Source organism: Rhagoletis zephyria, unplaced genomic scaffold, assembly GCF_001687245.7.
Source record: "Rhagoletis zephyria isolate East Lansing unplaced genomic scaffold, Rhagoletis_zephyria_1.1 Rzeph_scaffold_00048, whole genome shotgun sequence".
Classification (NCBI taxonomy): domain Eukaryota; kingdom Metazoa; phylum Arthropoda; class Insecta; order Diptera; family Tephritidae; genus Rhagoletis; species Rhagoletis zephyria.
In genome coordinates, this window is record NW_016157132.1 from 166,470 (window position 1) to 190,094 (window position 23,625).

General features: G+C 33.4%; 1 protein-coding gene across 1 annotated transcript in view; it reads left to right on the top strand.

The window, feature by feature from the left end:
* Positions 1 to 16,135, top strand: part of beat-VI (Immunoglobulin domain-containing protein beaten path VI) — a 157,482-nt gene extending 141,347 nt beyond the window's left edge. The window contains exons 6-7 of the mRNA XM_017622577.1: positions 13,141 to 13,410; positions 13,517 to 16,135. Coding sequence (XP_017478066.1) covers positions 13,141 to 13,410; positions 13,517 to 14,131 — 885 coding nt within the window. The 3' untranslated portion in view covers positions 14,132 to 16,135. The remainder of the gene's footprint in view (positions 1 to 13,140; positions 13,411 to 13,516) is intronic.
* The last annotated feature ends 7,490 nt before the right edge of the window (positions 16,136 to 23,625 follow it).

Below are 23,625 nucleotides of genomic sequence, written 5' to 3' on the forward strand. Positions count from 1 at the left end.
ATTCTGAAGATGAAGACTTTATACCTCATTTGCATATCGAACTAGATGCAAAAGAAACGTTGGAATATTTTGACATAAGAGTTTATTTACAAATGTTAACATAACAATTTTCTTAATTTTACCTTATCTTTCTTTACAGTTTGAATAAGTATTGATGAACCGTCTGGATAGATGTTATATATAAACCTTTCAGAGAATATTGTTTAAGTTATTTAATGTATTTGAGTACAGAAATGAATTTGATAATATGATTTAATAAATATTAAAAAAAAAAAATTGGTTGGACAATATTTCGACGGACGGACATATAAATCGATATAACTCCCCTATATATCGATCCAACTAGCTGATTTTTTCACTGTACACTTCTTTAACTGTCACTAATACATGTGCCAAATATTACAGCTCAAACTTCTTCCTGTGAATTACTGCCGCTGAAACAGGTCATTTCGACCAATGTGCATTTGAAGGAAATGTGATGTAAGTTGAACATTTGAAAACAAATTCGTATGTCTGGCTGTATCTCAAGGTGCAGTGGTGCTTGCTGTCATTTGTTGGCAACAAAACCTATATACATATGCATATAAATGTTTCAAAATTTGTAAAAAATTTATAAAAAACCAAAAAAAATGTCCAACAAAATTTCAAAACTTTTAATAAACATTTCGGATTTGCAGTTCGATAGCACATACAATTTCCGTTTTAAATTTCCTTTCCAGAACATTCGTTACATAGAAAAAACCACAGAAGACCGAAGAAGAAAAATCACTGCATAGCCGAGATTTTCCTATAAATTTGAATTAGAGTTTGAAATTTTGATTTTTTTAATTTTCGACTAAGTTTGAAACTATTATTTATACAGATTATGTTGCGATTCTGACTATATTTTCAAATAAAATAATTTTTTTTTATTAGTTCACAAAATTCGTCATTATAAAATAATAGATTCTCGAGGTGGCAGATATTTTCAGCAATCTGCCTTTTCGTCAATATTGCTCTTGCTGTTTTTATCGTTATTGTAATCGATAAATCTTAAGGGCAGATATTTTTGTTTACCGTTATCAATAAACACACATACAAAAGTGCGTACAAACAATGCATTGTAGGTACACAAATAATCAATATTTTGTCGATGTTCTTACGTTATATTTATCGATAATTTTCTTATTAGTACTTTACACATTTTTGCAAGTACTTCGAGCTTAAATTTTGTTACTGCGATTAATGAAAACTACTTTCAACAATTTCCTGGCATTTAAATGTACCACTTACACGCTAAGGAAGGAGTGGTATACTCTGTCATACACCTACACTCATGCTCAGATACATATGTAAATCCATAGTATGTATGCATATCTAAGTACATACATATGTACATACAACCTACATATAATTGAAAATTCTTCATAGCACTTCCGAAAACCAGTTCCGCTCATATTATAATTTTACACTTTCCAAACTCAAATTTTTCTGCAATAAAAATTTCCGGCTTTGCAATAAATGTTTGTCCATTTGCATGCATGCGTATGTATGTATATTTATATATTTGCCTGCTTGAATTTACATACATACATTACCCTGCAAAAAATTTCGCGGCTAATCTCTAAAGAGAGAGCGGTCCAGAATTAGTCTCCATGGAGTGCATTTGGATATTAATTAAACGCTACCTATCTCATTTGGTTATAATCAACAACTTAACTGGACCTCCACACATCTTTTATGGGTAGCGAGCGGTGCACATGGAAAGTGATCAAAAGCATTATTAGTCGCATGTTCCTTTACATATATACATATGTACATGTACATATATTTTTTATGTTCATACATACACTGGCGCTCAAAAGTGAGTGCCTGGTGATTTTTTAAATATCTACAAGGTACAAGTTAATTTTTTTTTGTTATTTTTTATAAAAATACTTTTCATGCTTTAAACAAAACCTTCCCTTTTAAACTTAATTCACATTTTAGAAAAATGCAACAAATTTTCATCAAAATTTTGAACTTTTTAATCTGAATTCTTGGATATGCAGTGAAATGCCTCCTGAAATTTTAATTAAATAATCGTATAAAAAGTGCAATTTATAAAAACTGGCGTAGATTTTTTTTTTATTTTTTTTTTGCAAACGAACTTGCGCATTTTCTTCAAATTCATCTTTGTATGGAAAAAAGGAATCAGCAAAAAGAATAAAAAATCTACGCGATTTTTAGCCGCGTAAAATTTGCACTTTTTTTTTTACAAAATTTTTATAAGCCATGTAACTGCATATCCAAGAGTTCAGAGTAAAATGTTCAAAATTTTATGGAAACTTGTTGCATTTTTCTAGAGTTTGTATTAAGTCTGAAAATTTGAATTAATTTTATGGTTTTGGCTAAGCATGAAAAATATTTTTATAAAAATGAACTAGAAAAACTTTGTAAATATATAAAATAAAATCACCGTGCACTCAGTTTTAATCGCCGGTGTAAGTTTGTTTTGTTCAAATGTTATTGAATTTATATTTATGAATGGTGTTGTTGTTCCCTAAGTGGATAAATCAATTTTTTTAATTTTATTTTTATTTATCAGTTGTACCCGAAGTCCTCCAATTTGTTCTTATCGGTACCCCTTTCGGTAGTTTAGGTGCGGCAACCCTACAGCGCAGACTGGTTCTAGTTTTTGCGGGTTACATACATACATATGTACGTAAATGTCTTTATACTACTGTATATCAAGGAAAAACGTTCCGCTGATGATCACCGCACCACAATGGCCACACAGGAAACCTCTCATTGACTCAGCTCGTGGTTGCCTTCTATGCAACACAATCGATTCCACATGCGCACGCATACTAACACACTCTTCACACTTTTTCTCCGCTCTTGCCATCTTTGCTCCATAAAATCGCAGTGACCATTTGGCAAGTCCTGGCCAACAGCTGAGATGGCGGAAGCCTGCTGCGACATAATGTGGCACAGTTAGGCCGCGGCACTGCTGCACTGCTGCACACACACAATGGCAGCCCGGTTGCTGTGGCGAATATATCATCTCTACAAATACATATACATATTTTCACAAATGTAGTACATAAAATTGTTGCGCCCATTTGTGTGTATGACCATTGGTGTATATGTTTGTTTGTAGAAAGATATGGCATAGTACGGCACTCTATTGCAATAATTTATAAAGTGTTGCATGCAGCAAACGGCAGCGGTTTTTGTAAGTGAACGACGAAAATTGCAAACAGAGCGGCTGAGCTGCAGAGGGGACCTACGTACATGCATAGCTTTCACGGGGGCACTGGGGAATGGCGTTGCTATGCAAACGAAGCGTGAAGCGCTGTTACTGAATATGTGCAAACCGAAATTAAAATTTCTCCAAATATTTATATACATATAAATGCATGCGCATGAATATACATTAGGGTGGTTTAAAAATATATGCGGAGGGGAGGCAGTTCAAAAAGTTAAGCTCTCACCCTAATATTTTTCTAAATGGAAAAGTCACGCGTTTTTTGTTAACTAATCATAATTAAAACTGCCACAAAGCTCATTACATTTTTTGGGGGTGTGTGCGGGATCTATAAAAACATTAGTAATACATTTTTTTTTTATATAAAAATATATATTATTATTGGAAATCTCCTGAAGATATGCAGATATTTTCGACTGAAAAACATTGATTTTAAAGAGTGCTATACGATTTATACAAAAAAGTGTTTTCCCCGTATATGTAGATATGTAAAATACATGCAAATCTTCATGAGCTACAAAGCCGCTTTAAATATAAGTTTTTGTTTTTAACAAAATATTTACGGATATTTTTTATTCTATTTAAAAAAATCCTAGAGGGTGAGAGCAAAAAATTTTAAAATTTTTCTCACCACCCCAGTATAACATAACTCTCGCGTGTAAAAACGCGCACATTTCAATCCGCGTTGCAAGTTGCTCGATGCCCGTCGCTAGTTGCCAGTTGCCAGTTTACCATTTGCTCGTAACTCATTGTTTGCCATTTCGTTGTTGCACCTATATACACACATACATACATGCATGCACACTACTCATTAGGGTGGTCCAAAAATGCACGTGAAAAAGTAAAGTCGAATTTTAATTCTCTCACCACCTAGGATTGTTCCATATCGAAAAAAATTTATCACTTTTTTTTTGAAATCAAAAAATAATTGAAAAGTTTTTCATGTACATACATATTTCATATGTGAAAAAACACAACTTTTCGTAGAAATGGTATGGAATTCTTTAAAATCAATATTTTTCGATCGGAAAAGTTTTATATATATTATATTTATTTTACTATTTTTTTATAGTAACTATATTTTATAGGTCCACCAAAACCCTCAAAAAATGCCAGAAAATGCAATGGGAAAATAAAAAAATCTTTGGGGTTAAAATAATTGCTAATTAATTAATTTAGTATTGTTATTGGAAGTCTCCTGAAGATAAGCAGAGTCTTCTGATCGAAAAATATTGATTTTCAAGAATTCTATACAATTTCTACGAAAAGTGGGTTTTCCCCATATAAAATACATGGGTAACCTTTGAACGCTTTGAGTGACGTTTAAATATTTTTTGAATTTCCAAATAAAAAAATAGGAGTATAATTTTTTTCGATATAGAATAATCCTAGGGGGTTAGAGCATAAAAACTCCGACTTTACTTATTTTGGACCACCCTACTACTCATACCATATGCATGTACTACATACACTTATGACAGTCACTGTGTGTTTTAACTGCATGCTATACACTACTCGTACAATTGCTGTTGTTTCATTGTGTCGTTGTTTTTGTACTACACAACTAAATCTGTCAGTGCTGCGCTTTTGCTAGTTTGCTTGCTCTTTTTGTTGTTGTTATCCTGCTGCTGTGATTACGCTTACTGGCTGCTGGCTGACGCGCAGTTAAGTTATTACTTCATAAAACCGGAATCGCCGAAACGGCAGCGACACTAAGCAACCAACTCGAGATTCGGCCCCACCACAACCGCAATCGTCTCCACCATCCAGCGACTCTGCACTGCCGGACAAAAAAAGGAATACATATCTATATGTACATATTCCAAAAATATCAAATGCAAGCAAAAATAACAAATAAAACCGTTACAGCAATAACAGCGGTAGTTGACTCAACACTCTTCGTTACGCCAGGCTTCAAATGCTCTAAAAAATTTTTTACTCCACTCTTCTTTTTTTTAATTACATGTTTGTGTTGTAAAAATGCATAAATATTTCTTTGCATTTTTATTCCTTTGGTGTATATTTGTTTTGTTTTTGCTTACTTTTTAACTGTAAATTAAAGCTTAGAAATTTGCCACACAATATTTCTGGCTTTTGCAACTTTATTACTGTTGCAAGTACTAAATATGTACATATACTTTCACTGTTGTTGGGATTCTAAATGTCGAAATGTTGCCATATACAGATTTGTGTACTAATTCACATACTGAAGTAGGCCAATGATAAGAGAGGACAATATATGGCATATTTTATTTTTTATTGTTTTTTATTTTTATGTGACGCAAACTCTGATGCCATCACCATTTCTTGTACTATTTGTTTTCGGAAGCAGAATTAGAATTTATTATAAGCGAAAAATCAGTGATATGTTTTTCATACTGGCACAGATAATCATAGTTTTTACAATTTTTTGTTTGTTTTCTTTTTATTATACTAGATTGCCCTCACCTGCACCGCTGAGTGTATGAGGTTTCTGCGCGTTACATACTTGAACTTAGGTGAAATATAGGATACTTCAAAACTAAAAATTAAAATTGAAACTTGCTCAAAACTCTTTCTAGTAATATACTTACTTCGATTAATTGCCCAGTACCGAGTGCATATAATTTTTTTTTTTTAATTTTCAAGGTTTGGGGATCAAATCATTTCATCACCGACGATAGAAGTAAAGCATTGTTAAAGAGCTTTATTCTACTTTTATATATAGTAATACTGTATCTTAATTAAAAATAAATAAAATAAATGATAATTAAATAAGCGATGAAAAATAGGTTTGAGGGTTTATAAAAGACTTTCCATTCGATATCCATATTATGATATTTTAATGAATTCGCAACTAATTCTTAATATGTGGCAACCTTGTATGAATGTTATCGATGAGGCTACCTATCTAAATAATCTTAGAATGGAAAACATATTCTGCATAAAAAAGGACCACGCAGAATTCCTTTGGCAAATGGGTTTCGGCTAATTTCCTTGAAACTTTGCATACGCTTCTCTGGTATAAAAATAGTTCTCACTATAAAAAGATGAACCATAAATTCTAAACATAACCTTTGGATGTCATTTTGCGCATTGCATATACTGCAAGTCTGAGATGATGTTTGCGTAACAATGTAAGTGGAACATTTTTGAAATCGGAATAAAAAACGACGACTTCTCATATTTGGTAAATACGTAAATTCCTATATTTCATTCATATGTAAGGACGCTAATTTACTCCAAGTTAAAATTCTGAACAATAATTTAAACAAAAAAAATTATAATAGATTTTCGACACCGCCCACTTATCATTACATAAGTGCATCTCTGTAAGCGTTTCCTCGATTTCTACCAAGCCCAGTTCAATGGAATATTTCATTAAGTTTTATTGGGAAAAAAATCCCAGCTTTTCATGTAGTTTGTAGAAGGTGAAAAAACTATATTTCATATGAGCCGGGTATATAAAGTTCGGTTTCCAGTTACATAAGTGTAATAAAATTTGCTTAGTTTAGCAGCTTTAAATATAATTATAATTTACCATTTCAACTTGACTTTAAATTTTTAAATGCCAAACCAGCAATCAAGATAAAGCGGGAGAAAAAATAGAAATCGAAAGTACAACTTAAGCCAGCCAGCTTATCAAAAAGTAAATAGGAACAATAAAATAAAATTACAAAATTTCTAAACATGTATGTACATACATACATACTTATGTACCAATAAATTTGTTTACACAAAAATTTGCGAATATAGAAATTGTCGATTCTAAATATGTACATTCTAATTATCTCGTTATGAATCATTTGATTATGTTATCAACAGCCTGCAACTAAACAGCAACTACTAGCGACAGCTTCGAAAGCTAGCAGCATCTTTGCCAGATACAAAGCATAAATTGCTTATCAGTCACGTACAAACACCCACATTTATGATAATAGTAGTATGTGTTAATCACTAAGGGCGTTAGTTTATCAGTTGGCGTTGTCTCACCGCATTTGTTTATATTTTGCTGTTGCAGAATTACCAAATTACCATGCCGGCAAAGTTGATAATTTTGTTGGTAAAATAAAATCAGCTGTTTCATATATGAGGTCTGTGAGTAAAAAGAATTTTTTGCTGTTTCGTTAATCTTAATATATTTATACATACATACATATTTTGATGAAACCACGAAAATTATCTAAAAAAGTGTTGAACTTTTTTTCTTATATCTGCTCCACATACCACGAATCGGCTACTGCGTGATATAATTTACTAGTTTAATACTAATAAGCTAGTTAAAATAACGTTTTCTACTTAAAGTCTTACCGAATACCAACTAGCAGTTTAACGAATCTACCGCGATGGGTGGGAAAACCCCTTCCCAAATTAAAACGATTTAAGTTTTATTTTATCGCTTTTCTAGAAGAAGTGGTTTGGTGCCACAAGTATTTATAATAATATATGAAATACTTCTTATTACTACGTAGTAGAGAGAGAATTCAGGAAAAATAATTTTGCTGGACAAAAAATTGCCTTAACCTTTAAAATTACCTTCAAAAGGAAGTGGTTTTAAATTTTTTTCCTTAATTTGAATGCCATTTCAAATGCCAAGATGTATGTTTTATCCACCGAAACTTAAAACGCTATTGAATTTTTTTGATAGCTGTTCCCCTTCTCGAGATATTAGAACTTGTCACGAAAAAGGTTAAGTTTCCAAGTTGCGACGATAAGGCAAATTTGTGTTATTTCTCAATTGAAAGATTTTGCTTTATTTAATTTCTGTTTTAGCTATAAGTCACCCAATTACTTTACATTGAACACTTGCAGATGGTGCTTGGCCTCATTGATAAATCGAAATTATTTTTCACCCATAACTATCCTTGGAAAATCTGCTATAAATGTATATATGTACGTATATGTTTATATTATATATGTATATATGTATATATGTATATATGTATATGTATATATTTGAATATATATGTTGTATGTACATGCATATATGCGAATTTAAAGTAAAGTAGGACTCTATATAGGTACATAGACATGGTCATACCGAGAGCAAATATAATTGTTTTTATCAAATCATTCTTACCGTTAACTGACTTTGGTGCACTATAGTTATGTTTCCAGACTAAATTCCTTTTTTGCGGTCATTGTTCTACGTGTAAATTAATTAATTAAATTATCATTATCTGCATACATACTCGTACATATGTATGTCTGTGTGTATATGCTCATTTTTGATGTTTTCATTTTCCTTCACTTGAGTACGAACTATTGAACGGTTAATTTAAATTTCGACTCAATTAAACCCTGCGCCATTGGCAAACATCAACAGCATGATACCATAAAATACATAGCCCTGACCATAAGGACTCATCCAATTGACATAATTACGTTCGCTTGCTTTTGTAGTCCTTGCATTGACATCCAGCCAAGGGCAATTGCATCTCAGAAACAGAATTGCAACAAAGGAGATGCAAGAAGCAAAGACAGCAAAAATGCGACGCCAATCTTGCCTGTAGCGCCCGCCTTTCGATGCCTCCACATATTTTGTATAATAATATGTGTTATTATTACAGGTACACATTAGGGATGTTAATTTTTGAGCTTTTTCTGATCCCGGAATAAAATACATAATAAATAAGTGGGTTTGAAAACTACTTTTTTATTTAAAATGGGGTTTTTATTTTTTCTCACTGACGTCATGATTTATTTTAAACGACCTTGTATTTACAAAATTCAATGCAATGTACATAGTATAAAAATATGGTTACCAAATTTAAGAGGCGATTTCTTTAGAATTAAAAAAATTAAAATTAAATAAAATTTTTTGATTCACAAGGACAAATAAATAATTTTTAAGCTGATAAAGCTAGAAGGACGAAATTCGAGGATGTTGTCGAGTTCATCGAGACCTTAGCATATAATTTTTTCAAGAGCAAATGTTGCGAAATTTCAAGGAAAAAGTTTTAAAAGGACAATTTAGATACTTGGGAGCCTTGTGCACCAACAAATTGAATCCGCTTTAATCCTACAGGGTTTCCTCTTTCATTTGACATCCATACTTCTTCTTTTTTCTGAACTTTTTAAATCATTTTTGTATTCCTGACGTCAGAGTTAAAAACTTAAAACGTAATTTTACTATTGAGGGATTCACAACGATGTCATAAGTGTCGTATTGTTGTATGTCGTAAACTTTAAAAGCTTAAATAAATGTTTATAGAACTTGAAACCACAACCAACTATTTTTTAACACTGCGAGAATGCATAATATGACTTTGATGGTACTTTCCGAATCCCCTAATATATTTTTTAGGCGTTTAAAGTTTACGACATACAACAATACGACACTTACGACACCGTAGTGAATACCCCATATATTTATTTGGCCCATAATTTCGCGAATATATTGATATTTGTGTTTAAAATTTACTATCGCGAGTTGTTATACGCATAATGAGCTAGACATTCATAAAATCAGCCTCTGTCCGTTGTCGAAGGTTTCGTCGTGGAGGCTGAATTTTCCGAAGGTGGCTCCAACGATCCCTTCCTTGCCCACCCTGGCATTGAAGTCACCAAGCACGATTTTTATATAGTGGTGGGGTGGGGGCAGCGCTCGTACGTGCGCTCCAAGTGCTCATAGAAAAGATCCTTGGATGCCTCATCAGTGCAAGTTGCAAACCCGGAAAATCCCGGGATTATTTGCCAAGAATCCCGCGATTTTCGGGATGTTGAAAAGGCCGGGATCCCGGGATTAACATTCCTAGTACACATGTGTAATGATTCTTTTATTATTACTGCTGTAATATGCATCTGCATAGGCATTTCACTGAGTAGTTACGCCATTCTTATTGCTCCTTTTGGGTCATTGATTGTTGTAGTACAGGTTTTGCTGACATTTTCACCCAACAAAGTTAATTAAAACATTTATAGCTATGTATTTACCTTGTACTTATGCGCATATTTATCGATACCGGTGCGTACATATGTTTGTAGTATGTGCGGTGGGTCGCAGGTGCATTGTAGATCTTTCACATTCAAGCTCGCATAGCTTGCGGCAGTCCAAGTTGCAATTAAAAACAACTGCAATTTGTTGAAATTTTTTATTTAAACTGAAATAACTGAATTGAGGGCTTACGAATTACATATGTAAGTTATGTATATGTAAGGCATATTTAAGTTTAATATTAATGTGAATTAAAAAATAAAAGGTTTGCTTTAAAAATTAAATAAGCTTACGGCTTTTAAAGAAAAATTGTGCAATTTCAGATATGAAATGTGCAGTTTACGAGAGAACATAAAGGGCCGGTTGATCAATGTCTGGTCATGCATATAACATGTGATCGATAAAGCAGTCTTTGTATTTAACCGGAGCATCTATCTCCGACTTGTGCTAATCAGACATTGAGCCACCGGCCCTAAAGCTGACGAAATTCTCAGCAGACTATATACGTAAAAAATCATTTTAAAATTTATTAAATATTTACATATGTATTATGTACAATGGAGTTAAGTGCAGCGTCTGGGTGTGCCGCTATAGTTGACCGACTATATGCAATATCTGCTTTCGTACCCGCGTTCGCTAGGCCTGGTCGTGAGTAGGCCATGTGCTTGATGCGGTAATTAACCAGCATGGGGTTCGATTCACAATATAAAGAAATTATGCTTTATTGGGGTCACTCTGCTGTATGCAGTTTATGGGTCGTGTGAAGGCTTCAGCCATGACAACCCAGTTTCTGAAAATTAGCTGGGGTTGGTGTAAAAAAGCCTCATACAAGAATTGCTATTTTTATGATGCTCCATGTAAGGACAAAGTGACTAATTACGACGACAAAAAAAAAAAAAATAAAAAATTCTTTCAATCTTATCGCACAGTAGCTTTAGCAGAAGCCCAAAAAAGGACTTTCTATCGTACGTTGAATTAAATAATTTTTTGTTTGAAGCGGTGACAAAATAATTTCGCTTATAACTTTATTCTTATTAATAAATAAAAGTTGTGTCAAAATGGATAGTGACGCATTAGTTAAGTACTTTATTTTGCGATTTTTGTTTGTAATAAATTTTCTTGTAGAATGGTTATAATATGTGTTTTATAAAACACCATTTTTTATTTAAACATTTTTTAAATGTTTATAATAACTACAGTTATAAAAAAAAATTCCAAAGAGTACAGTGAACTCTCTTCAATAGTTCGAAAATCCAACAAATTTCCAATATAAAAACTCTCCAGTAACTTTATTTCTAAGAATTCGCTCTCATAGAAAAAATTTGCAATAAAGTACGCGAACGCTTTTCCAGTAACAATTTGCAAGTTTCATGAACAGCTGATAAATTGGTTGTTTATTCGCAGCAAATTCTTAATAAAACAATATATTTTGTATTTAAATAGGTTTATTTTGTGAAATTCAACAATAAAAACCCACAAACAGTTTCCTTATTAGCTTAAATTTCATCCAGCAACATGCGATCAGCTGTTTTTCGTACTGGCAAATTCTTACAAGTAAAAATTTATGCAGTAAACTCCAGTAAAAACTTGCAACTTCAACTGTCATTTTTCGCTCTCTCAAATTCTCCTACTTTGCAAGTTTTTGCGTACGAAAACGCCAAAACATGAAAATTCGTAAAAACTTTTACTGGATTTTACTGGAAATGAGTAAAAAAACGCAACTAATATCAAGAACTCGTCCCCCTGTTTCCCCCTTCATTAAATAGAGCATATTTTTTTTGGGTCGCTTACTGGGACGAATCGAGAACTTCGGGCGACAAATATGTTTACTTCATATATATATTTGACTGATTTCAATGAAACTTCGTACGTAGGGGCATCGTGGTCACTTATTACGAATATCATATAAAAATTTCGAAATTCAAAATGCCAGATCAATATGGCGGGCGAATTAAAAAAAAAAAAAAACTATAGATTATTATGAACATTTTAATCCAGGGGTTTTCAGGGTCACTAACTACGAAATTGTTATTATCTTTTTAAAATTCAAAATTTTACTCATACGTCATATGTATAATTATTTGAATTTTGGAAATCAAATTTTAAATTCATAATCAGTGACTCCGAGAGTTCTTATCTATCAAGCTTCATTACAATCCATAATTATTTTAAAAAAGTCGTCGGCCATATTGGGTCCGCCATTTAGAATTTTAAAAATATAATACCAGCTTCGAAAGCAGTGACAACGAATGCCCCTGAATACCAAGTTTCATAATAATCACTAATGTTTTAAGAAAGTCAAGTCCGCCATATTTGATCCGCCATTTTGAATATTGAAAACTTAATATATATATTTCGAAATCCGTGATAACGAAGACCCCTAAATACCAACTTCCATTGAAATCTGTGAAATAGATATTGAGTAAAAATTGTTGTCCTCATCTATTCTCGATTCATCCCTATGTGCGCTCGCGCGAAATGTTAAATTGACCCCATGGGCCCAGCAAAGGCCTTAGAAACGTCCGAACTTTTCGCGGAGCCAAAAGCAGCATGGTTTTTTCAACCAAGTTATTGTTTGGTATTTTATGGTAAATATGCCAATTGTAAGAAATGTGATTCAAGTTGAACATTTGGGTACACACTTGTGTGCTCACACGACTGGGACATATAGTGATTGATAACACGAGTTTAATAATTACAATCTTTAAGCAGCTTAAATAAATGCGTTGTATGCTCCCCTTGACAATGCCAAATCGAAAAGCACCACTTCACTTAAAATTCATTTAGTATTTTCCTAACCATGAAGCCGTACAACAATTTTACCACACAGCGCAAGTTAATGACTTTGAAAAATCCGGCAGTGACTTGCTGCAAACTTTTCAACAACTTTCATTAAACTATTTTTGTTTTTTCTTTGGCAGAATGCCCGACAAAAACTTTGTCACACCACGCTGATGCTCAAGTAATTAACTCATTTTCTCTTCACTCTTTACAGCTTGCGAATTCAGATGCCACCTCGGTGACGCTAAAGGGCGTCAATCGCGAACTAACCGGCAACTACCAGTGCGAAGTGTCCGAAGATGCTCCACTCTTCCACACCGACATACGCGCCGCACACATGCAGGTCATCGAACTGCCCAACGATGAGCCGGCCATGCAGGTGGACAAGAAGGTCATCACAGCGAATGACAACTTCAAGGCCGTTTGCACAGTGGGACCGTCCTATCCGCCAGCTAATATAACATGGTACATGAATGGCCGCAAGGTGAGTAAAGTGACGGAAAGGCGAGTTCAAGATTTTCACTGTCACGCCAACTTCTAACGATTTGTTTTTGTTTTTTTATTTTTCATTCTCTTCCGCAATTATGCAGATCTACAAGACCCCCTTCCAGCGCATTAATCATGTTGCCTTTGAAGGCTCTTCCACGTACTCTTCCCTCGAGATCTATCCACACAGTCAGGTGCTTCAGGGATTTTTCCAAACGGTGCCCAAATACCAAACGACGAGCATTCTGCTGCTTTGCGAAGTCTCCATACTGCATGTCTTCCACAAGAACGTGCAACAACGCCTGCTGCTGAGCATAGCGCCGCCCACCACCATCTCGCCCAACCTGCTAGGCCTGGAGGGCTCGAAGCGCATCAACGGCGATCCAGACAATTCGGCGCTCACTGGCGGCGGCGGGAGCAGTGGCAGCAGCTGCAGCAGCAAGAAGCGGATAGGCGTAACCGCGGTCATTGGCTTGGCATTCGCTTTGCTGGCGGTGGGCGTATGCCACGGCGGCATGATGGGCGATCTCACAGGCCATGGAATCCAGCTAATAATATTAGCTGCTGGCATGCGTCCAGCGGTGGCGGGGAGTTTGTTGGTGAGTCAGACAGCGTTCGCTGCGTGGGAAAAGGCATCGATGGAGGTGGAGGTGGCAGCAACAGCAGCAGCAGCAGCATCAGCAGCCGCTGCTGGACGGCAAACAAGGCGCCAGCTGTGACCTCGTAGCGGCGCATAAATTAGTGACAACCTCAGTGATGGCAAACAAAAAAGCAACGACTGCTAAGCAAATAGCAGCCGACGCAGCAGCCAGAAAAACTGCAGCTACGAGGGGATGATGGACATACCAATACGGCATGCAAACTATACCAGTAGAAAAGCATTAAATTACAGCAACAAAAAAACCGCAACAAAACCAAATAAACTACAAAATAGTAAAGGTTGGTTTTGCACATAAAATGAAATTTGTGAAAAGAAGAAATAAATTAAATTGAATATCTATAACATGAACTAAAAATTGCAACACAAAAAAAAAATCAAAAACTGATAAACGAATTACTTGAATAATGTAAAAATAATAATAATTAAATTAATTGAAATATTGGATGGCAACAATAAAGGCAAACCGCTACAAAAACAAATACTGCAATGACATGCATTATGTATAAGCAAAAACAGAAAACAAAAAAAAAAACAAAAATTACAAAAAATAACTGCAAACAAATAAAAGCATAAATAAATAGAGTAAATAAGGAAACACAAATTCGAAATACTAATTAAATGCAAATTACATTTTTAAGCAGCAAACTGAACGCATATTGAGTGTATCATAAAATGCAAACGTGGCGAAAACAAAAAGCGAAAGAAATTAATAAAATAAATTTTAAATGTGTTAGTGCGAAAAGCAGCCCCAAATGCAAATTAAAAAGCGCAAAATATGCCACCAATGTAATGTATTTGCATACATACGTACGTAAAAGTATTTTAGCGGGTATTAGAATCAAAATTGGTCTAAGTAGTTGTAAGGCTTCCGAAAATCGCGAACTAAAAATTTAGTTTTGCATACGCTGAGGCTAAAATTTACAATTTTACTTGAAAAATATTTCAAAATGGCAGGCTGCGACTTCTCACGTTGCGTGTTACGTACATACATACCTATGTATAAGAAGACTGCTTAATGATGCGTTGATGTAAACCATTTTCTTTTTTTTTTAATTTGTTTATATTAAGCTTCCAAACCGGTGTCCACCGATTTTTTTAGATATCTATAGGCGGCTTTTTTGAAACTTTGATTTTTCAAATATCGAATAAACCGCATTTTTTCGAACAAACCGGGTCTTTTTTTTAAATTCTTACAAATTTTGACCTCTCAAAAAAAGCTTTCAGTTTTTCGTAGTTTCAAGGTTTGTTCCGGTTTAAGAGAAACCCCTAAATACTGAGTTTTAAAATTATATCCTAGGTCATTTGGAGATGAATACGATCGTAACAGGATACTAGTCAGTATCGTGGCAAGATAACAGGAGGTAGGATGTCCCTAACTAGCCGCAAAGTCGTACCGAAAAGGTTCCGAAATGATCCAAAATAGGTCCCATAATATAGCAACGAGCTGTGTTGTTGGAACAGCTGATTAGAATTGTTGTGATTAGTACTACTTTTGAATTCGTCTTTATTTACTCGTGACGGGTTAACCTACCGAGAGTAAAGAATAAACATCAAAAAGTATTATCAGTATTAGGGCTTAATGATCTGTTGTCCCAACTCTTAACCCACGATCACTTGCGTACATACATTCCACCACTTATAATTTTGGTTATACGTATTTGTTTTCTTAATTAGAGAATCCTTACACCAGGCTGAGTTCCATACAGGCACCGTTGGGCTCTGCATCTCGCAAGAGTACCAATTCTTTTATTTCCTTCAAAGCCTCCATAATCTGGCTCACACTACAAGGTAAACTTGCTATGGGTTCCTAGTTTGTTCAGTACATTATTGCGACTTTTTATGTATTATAGCTCAACCAGCCACCAACGGAGCGCCCTTCGGTACTTGCCGTCCGTATCCATAATTCAATAATTAACCCTCTAATGGCCAAGCCTGCCTCTTGGCCGTTTCACAAAAATCGCACTGGCGGCAAATGTAACCGATTTTATATTAAACACGATTTTTTACAATAGCTAATGGATACGGAAAAATATTTGCAAAAGCTTTGCAAGCTTTCAAAAGCTTTATTTATCACTTTTCTTACACTTTGCAAAATCCATGTAGGTACATTTGCAATGAAAGAAGTTGTGCTGGCAAATTCTGTATTATCAAGGTTGCATTATGTTATGATTTTGAGTTTTTCTATTGCAATAATATATTTTGTTTCTAGCAGGTATGATTTATTTTCCAGTTCAGCTTTGGAGCAGGGATTTCTTGATGAGTGACTCAGTTAAATGTACTCGTGTCACAGCTGAGCCCCTGACTTATATATAAAGGTTCTGTTGATAGAAAGATAAAGAAAATACGGAACCGTTTTCGTTAACATGATAATCCCAAAAGATAGGTCGTGGCAGCTGACACGGTCTTTGAGTTTACGTCGGTGGCTGGTTGAGGTCTTAGTCCTCTCAAAGTCTTGCATCATTCCAACGCTACTAATGCTGCTGGTCTGTCCGATATCATGATTATGGATCACTCAATTGCCAAAAACCTCAATATATGTAAATAGTCTTATACTTACGATTTTATGTGTTTTGATGTTATTCTAGTGGAAATCAAATTTTCCATTCTATAAAAGAGTTAAAGAAATACTAATTATGTTAAACTGTCTATCTATCATTTGGGACTACATTTTAGTTTAAATAAATCATCCAGGGACTCGTTTTGTTTTCAAATAACTTGGTTCCGGATACAAAAAAAAAGATATGCCCCACAGGTATTAGGTACGCGACCAAGGGGCATTTATCCGAGGCAGAAATTGCTAGTGGCAAAGATCGAAATGTCCTTAAGGTTGCAGATGGGATAATTTAGCACTAAGTAAACGCATTTTCCACTTCATTGTCTACTTATTTTGTGTATTTTTTTTTTTAACTTTTAATTAACTCGATTAACATTTGAACACCTCAGTTGAATATACATTTTCCGTGTTGATTTCTGGGAAAGTTATTTAAATAATTTGAAAATAATTCGTTTTCGCCTGCCCTGTAAACCTTGCAATTAAACAAGGCAAATACACTCACATACGTATGTATATATACAAGTGCATATGCATGTATTAAATAAACTATTATCTACTATTACATATGTACATACATTTACATACAAAACACATAAAATGAACATAAATAAATACCTAAATATAAATTATAAATATAATATAAATTTACACAAAAATACCTTTAGAATTTCTCAAGTGCGGCTAACTTAAATCAAAAGTAAAGATCAAACTCATATTTTCACTTTAAAGTCAACACTCAATCCTTTATAATCGACACGAATGCATATTACATACACATACATACATAAATGCAATGTGAATAAACTAACATAAATTAAATGCTAAACTTTGAACTTGTAAATACATCCATACATAAAAACATACATACATACATACATACACACGTGATTTGTAATGTTAATGACACATAATATACTGTAATACATACCTATGTATATGCGTATGCATGCATATGTACCCTGCAAACCATTTTTTCAGAGTATTCTGAATCGTAGAGCAATTTTAAAGTATTCGTAAAGATCCCATCCGATTTTTTTTGCCGAATTTTCTAAAATGAAATAAACTATGCACACTTCGATTCTTTAACGAAATTTCGGAAGAAAATCGGTACAGAAATGAAAATAATGCTGCTATGCGAAGAATTTCTTGCAGACTTTTTTCAGAATTTTCCTTATTTTGTTCGTGTCAACCACTTCGTATAATTTTCCTTGCAGATTCGTAAAAAAATCGCTACGATTTCGGGAACTTTGGTTGCAGGGTAATTACATACTGGTAAATTGCTCACAGCTACAAATTCACATAGAAATTTAAGTAAAGGAATAATTGTAGGCAAAACTACTACAAACACACAATGACTATATGTACAATAAGAAATATTTGCAATAAAAAATAAGCGAAACAGTAGTAGAATTAGGAAACACTTGAATGTTACTTAGGCAATTTTTAATTAATGTAACAAAAAAATATTTAATTATTATTTTTTTTTAGTGAAAAGTGGGTAAAAGTGTTAAACAAATACACTACGTATAGAGCTTTGAATTGTTTTGCTGACAGAACAGCAGAAAAAAGACATTTTAATACACCTCGTTTTTTGTGATGCCACATACAAACTTATGTAAAGTGTTTATACAATATATATGTGCATGTGCGAATAAATAAATGTTACTTTATTTGGCTTGACATTTAGCTGAAAAAAAACACAAAACTGCATCGTATATAAAGTATACATGTCTGTATGTAAGTAAATAGTAGATAATTATATAATAACAGAGTTATATATGTATAGTAGGTATATTTATGTGTAAATAAATATAATAAAAAAGAATAGTTTCTCAAATACATTATACCCTCACAGAAAAAGAAAGTACATTTATAGGCAAATGTGGCAGCGTTACAATTTCGCAGCACCGAGCAAAAAATGTAAGCTGCAGCTCAATTAAATTTAAAATAAATACAATTAAGATATAATGTTAAGCAAATAAACATAAAGGCATAATAACGCAACAATTTGGAGAAAAAAGAGCAATTAATAAAAAGGGTAAATGCAATATGCTAGGTACACATATACGTACATATGTATTTGTGGACTTTTTACAGAAAGGCTTATACACGTGAATACAGAACGTTCAATTTTATGTGGAAAAAAAATAAATTTCCATACAAAAGTTTAATTTTTAACTACATAGTTCTTATGAAGATACAAATTTTTAACTTTATTCATGTTCAGGTAATGGTTAAAAAAATTTCATGGTCGTCCAACAATTTAGTGGTTTTCGGTAGAAATAGTCGACACCGAGAGATAAGTTATTTTGCTAAAAGACCCAGCTGTGTATGTATGCACATGCGGCTCAACCCCTTGTCAAATCGACCATTTTCGAATTTTGGTGAGAACTATTTTCTACCGTAAAACGATTTTCTGTCAACGGAAAGAATATAAAAAAAAAATGTTTCGAAAGTTCAAAATTTCACAATTTTCCAGGTTTTGCAAGTTAATTTTTTGAATGTCTGGTCTCGTTTTTAAAGATAATGTTTGTGGCTTTAAAAAATATATCTAAAAAATCTTAAAATAAAAACATAAGAAAATTAGGGGAAAATTGAGAAAAATATAAAAATTACAGAATTTAGAATATAAAATAAACGTAAAAGCAAAAATTTTTAAAAATGTTTGGCTAAATTTTTTTGTGCAATACTACTCACTGACCTTTAAAGATTCTGAAATTTTCAAGGTTTTTTTTTTTTAATTATAAAAAAACTTTATTTCAAACTCTAAAATAAAAATAAATCTAGCTTAAATTAAAATTGTTTAGCATAACTTAATTCAGAGTTTGCAAAAAAAAATTTCATAATTTCATAGATTTATATCTTTTTAAAAACCACTCGGGTATTTTCAGGAATTTTTAAAATCAATTAGCGTTGTGTAAAAAAATTTGCGAACAATTGGCATTGCTTTTACGAATTTTTTAATTTAGAAATTCTTTAAATTTTCCCTTTTTCGATTTTTTATATATTTCTTTACAGCCTTAAACGTAACTTTTAAAATGAACGAACGTATCTTTTAAAAAAACGAAACGACCAGAAACATTTTTGCTACTGCAATAATTTTTGAGATATCAACAAAATTGATTTGCAAAATCCCGCAAATGGTGAAACTTAGAATTTGACATAGATTAAAAAAAAAATACTGAGTTTTCTTTGGTTGTCAGAACTTTGTTATGTGGTAAATCAAAAGTCCTGATCAAAATTCATGAAAACCAAAAACATTTACGAACTATGAAAATTCTGTAAAGAAGAATTAATATTTAAAATAAAAATGGGAAACTCGTGAGGCGTTAAAAACTACAGATATGTGTATTAAATATGTACATACATATAAAAAAAAACCCAATAAAAAAATGCAACAATTAAAAATTTATAAAAAAATAAAGCGACGAATTCATAGAGAAAAACTACATACAAAATAGTGTCAGCCAGAAACGGAGCACCATCAGCTGTATTAATATTCATAAAATAAATGACAAATAAATCAGTAGCAATCAGTGTTGCAAAAAAAACTGTATTTTCAACCAAAAATAAATGTAACCTTCACTACCATTACTGGAATGCAATTGACACCATATTTCTCAATAGACGAAACGCTGCAACGTTCGCACTTTATTATCTTACAAATTTTGTTTAAATACTAAGGTCCTATTTTAATTTATTCGTTCAAATATTAAATTTGAAGAAAACAGTAACTTGTAGTACCAGGCGGTAATTTAGAAAACTATAGGCTGGTCTAAAAACTGTAATTTACAGTTAATACTGGAAATATGGCAACACTGGTAAAAATAAAAATAACGTTTAAGTACAAATGGTTTGTCTTTAGTAAACGGTCGCTCTATTTTTTCCAATATTTCATTTTACACTTTTTTTAATAAACAAAATTTCACCGGTTTGTTATCACACACTCGCGCAAAACTTAAACCCAATTGGTGGTATACGTATACGATTCCGATCTGATTCACCTTTGCTTTGCTTTCGAGTTAGCTGATGTCTATTTCGCGAAGAACATTGAGTGCAGAATCGCACCCCGATACTTCTACTACTGTCTCATTTCCATACATGCCCTATGTTCTGGGTCCATATGAAGGTAATTTTGAATTGATCTGAAATCGAAGCCTCCGCTGTGCAGGATCTCTTTGCAACTGCTGTACCAATAGCATCGATACTGAAGGAGTTTTTGATAACACCTCTCATATTCAAGTTGACCGGACACTTCAGAAACCAAATGTACAGGAATATATCCATAGATGGATAACTAGACTTCTTCAAACCAGAATAGCCGAAGCCGATATCGGCAGCGTATACAGCTTCATCCTAACAAGAAGAGGATACCCGCAGGGTGGAGTTTTATCACCTCTCTTTTGGAGCTTAGTTGTGGATGACCTCCTTTTGACTCTGACTGATATCTCAATGACATCCGCTGACAGGCTTATGCAGACGGCGTAGTGATCACCGCTAGAGGGTAGTTCGTGAAGTATAACGCTGAATTAAAAATTACGTCGGAATTAGCGTATTGAGAAAACGCTAATATTGAGTGATAGTCAAACCCTACTTGGTTCTTGAGTGCATCGACAAACACATAGGTAGCTGAACTACGCCTATAGAACAGTCTCCTATGGGCACATCCTTGCGTTTGGACCCAGCACCATCAAGGAAGAAAAGGAACAATCCCAGAGAGAAATACTGGCTTAACACTGAAGGTCTACAATCTTAAAATATATAGGGAAATTAGTCTGACAGGTCACTGTACACTAAGAAGTCACCTAAATAAGCTTACGATCTGGAGGAACAAATTGTTTCGCCCTTTCATTCGTTCGAAGAGACTCTCGTCAAGTGTTGAACTCCTATAATCGTTAGCCACTGGAGCTATCTACAAATATCTGGAATCTAATGGTTCAGGGCACAATAGACCTCGTGGTCGCAACACATACCTCTATATCATATGTCTCTATCTATACCTCTTTGAAAGAAACGAAGTTATGATATTACCAGTGCTCTTTTCAATCACTCCAATTATTCCACTTGTATGTATCATTCGGTTTAAAACAAAACACCTCTCCTGGAAGTTTAAGCGAACCACTAGAAGCTTATCGATTGAATTTACCGCTTTCATGGAATTAATGTAGCAACCAGCAGCTTAATGGCAGAATTATTTGACAGGACTTCATGGGAATTTCCGTAAATGGCCACGGCGAGTGGTTTTCTTTTTTTTTGGTTTTTGGCTCCTCATATATAGTAAATACTTAGTCCACATGCAGCTTAGTCCACACTTTAACAGCCCGCGGAACCAAAGATTGATCCTTGGTTCGACTAATAAAAAGCAAAAGTATAAAAATCGGTAACAGGCAATAAAAACGATTCTTATAAAATTGATCTTTCGTTCGGAGGCAGCATTAAACTGTGGTGTCACTTCTTTCAAACAGGTGAAATCTGACATTGGCCGACTTAACGTAGAAAAGCAGAAGTATCCAATGCAGTCCTATTGAATTTATAATTTAGAGTCCATTTTCAGCATTTTTTTTAACTGCTAACAGAACTGAAATTATTTTTCGAAATGAACTATAAAAACTGCCGAAATATACAAAATACTGAATTTTAATTAAATAATAGCTAACTAATGCATTTTTTGTTTGCATATTTTTTTAGTGTGCGAATTTTTGCGACATCTTTAATAAATGAGTGCAGCTTAAAATTAAAAAAAAAAAAACATAAAACTAACAAAATTAAATATTTATTGTACTTAATTACAGGAATTTAACACACACAAACCATAAAGAGTTTAAATAAAAAAACAAAAACCCTAAAAATAAAACACAGCTTGAACATAATTACTAATAGGCTATACTAGAGAAAACACAAAGATGCAGAGAATTTCGTTGCAGCAAAGTGAGCAAAAGTGATTCTCAGTAACGCAATACTTTCAATAAAATCAAAACATTACACTACAGAATCAAAAAGTATTGGCAGGGCGGCAGAAAGTATGAAAGTATGGAAAATACTTTATTTCAAGGAAAAGGCAGCGAGTGTAAAGACACAGCTCTTTGCTGGATGCCCTAATACAAGCTATGTGTCTCTAAATAGCTCACAAGAGAGCTAAACAGTCAACTACAAATGTTATTTCATAGAACCTAAGTAAATATTTAAGCAAAGCATAAACTAAGTAAAGCGAATAGTTGAAGGTAATAATTAAAGACAAGCAGTTTAAGTGAAATAAAATGATGATTTAAATAGTGGCATATTAATAAGAAATAAATAAACCAAAGAAACAAAAATTGTATGCTTTTAATTTCAAGAAGAATTTATTCAAATTAGCCGCTTAATTTGTTTTGTCGCCTGAGATGTTGTAAGAAAGTGTGGGGTAAGTAGTCCAATCATTATACTGACACACAAACGGAGAAGTGTAGAAATATCCATGAAATGGTCGTAGTTTGTGGAAATTTCATTTCTAAGGGGACTCTCAAAAACTCTCAAAAAAAGAAAATCGCTGCAACGAAAAAATGGTTTGAAAAACCGCATAAATTAAAAACCGCATAAAAAGAGACCTAAGTGTACTCTTAAAAATACACGATCCTTAAAGTATCGATACTTAAGAACTCGGGCCCCTATTGCGAGTGTCGACTGGCAGTAGAATAGAAATTTGTCGATCGAGTCGATCATCTTTATTTTGCTATTGTGTAACTTGATCGATAAAAATTTGTACTATTGTGAATGGTTGACAGAATTGTAAACAGCTGTTTGTTTGTTTACATTTGTTTCTTGAGTGTTTTATTTACATCATTTTTAAAATAATTGCTTTTATTATAAAATTTAAAAAATGGACACAGTTGAAATATGGTTTAGTGATGAGGAAGATGATGCGGAAGCTAATAGATTAGTAGAGTTGGCTGAAGCAAGGAGGGAATTGCGAGATTCGTCGGATCCCTTGGACTTGGAAGGTGTATGTACATGTGTGAGTT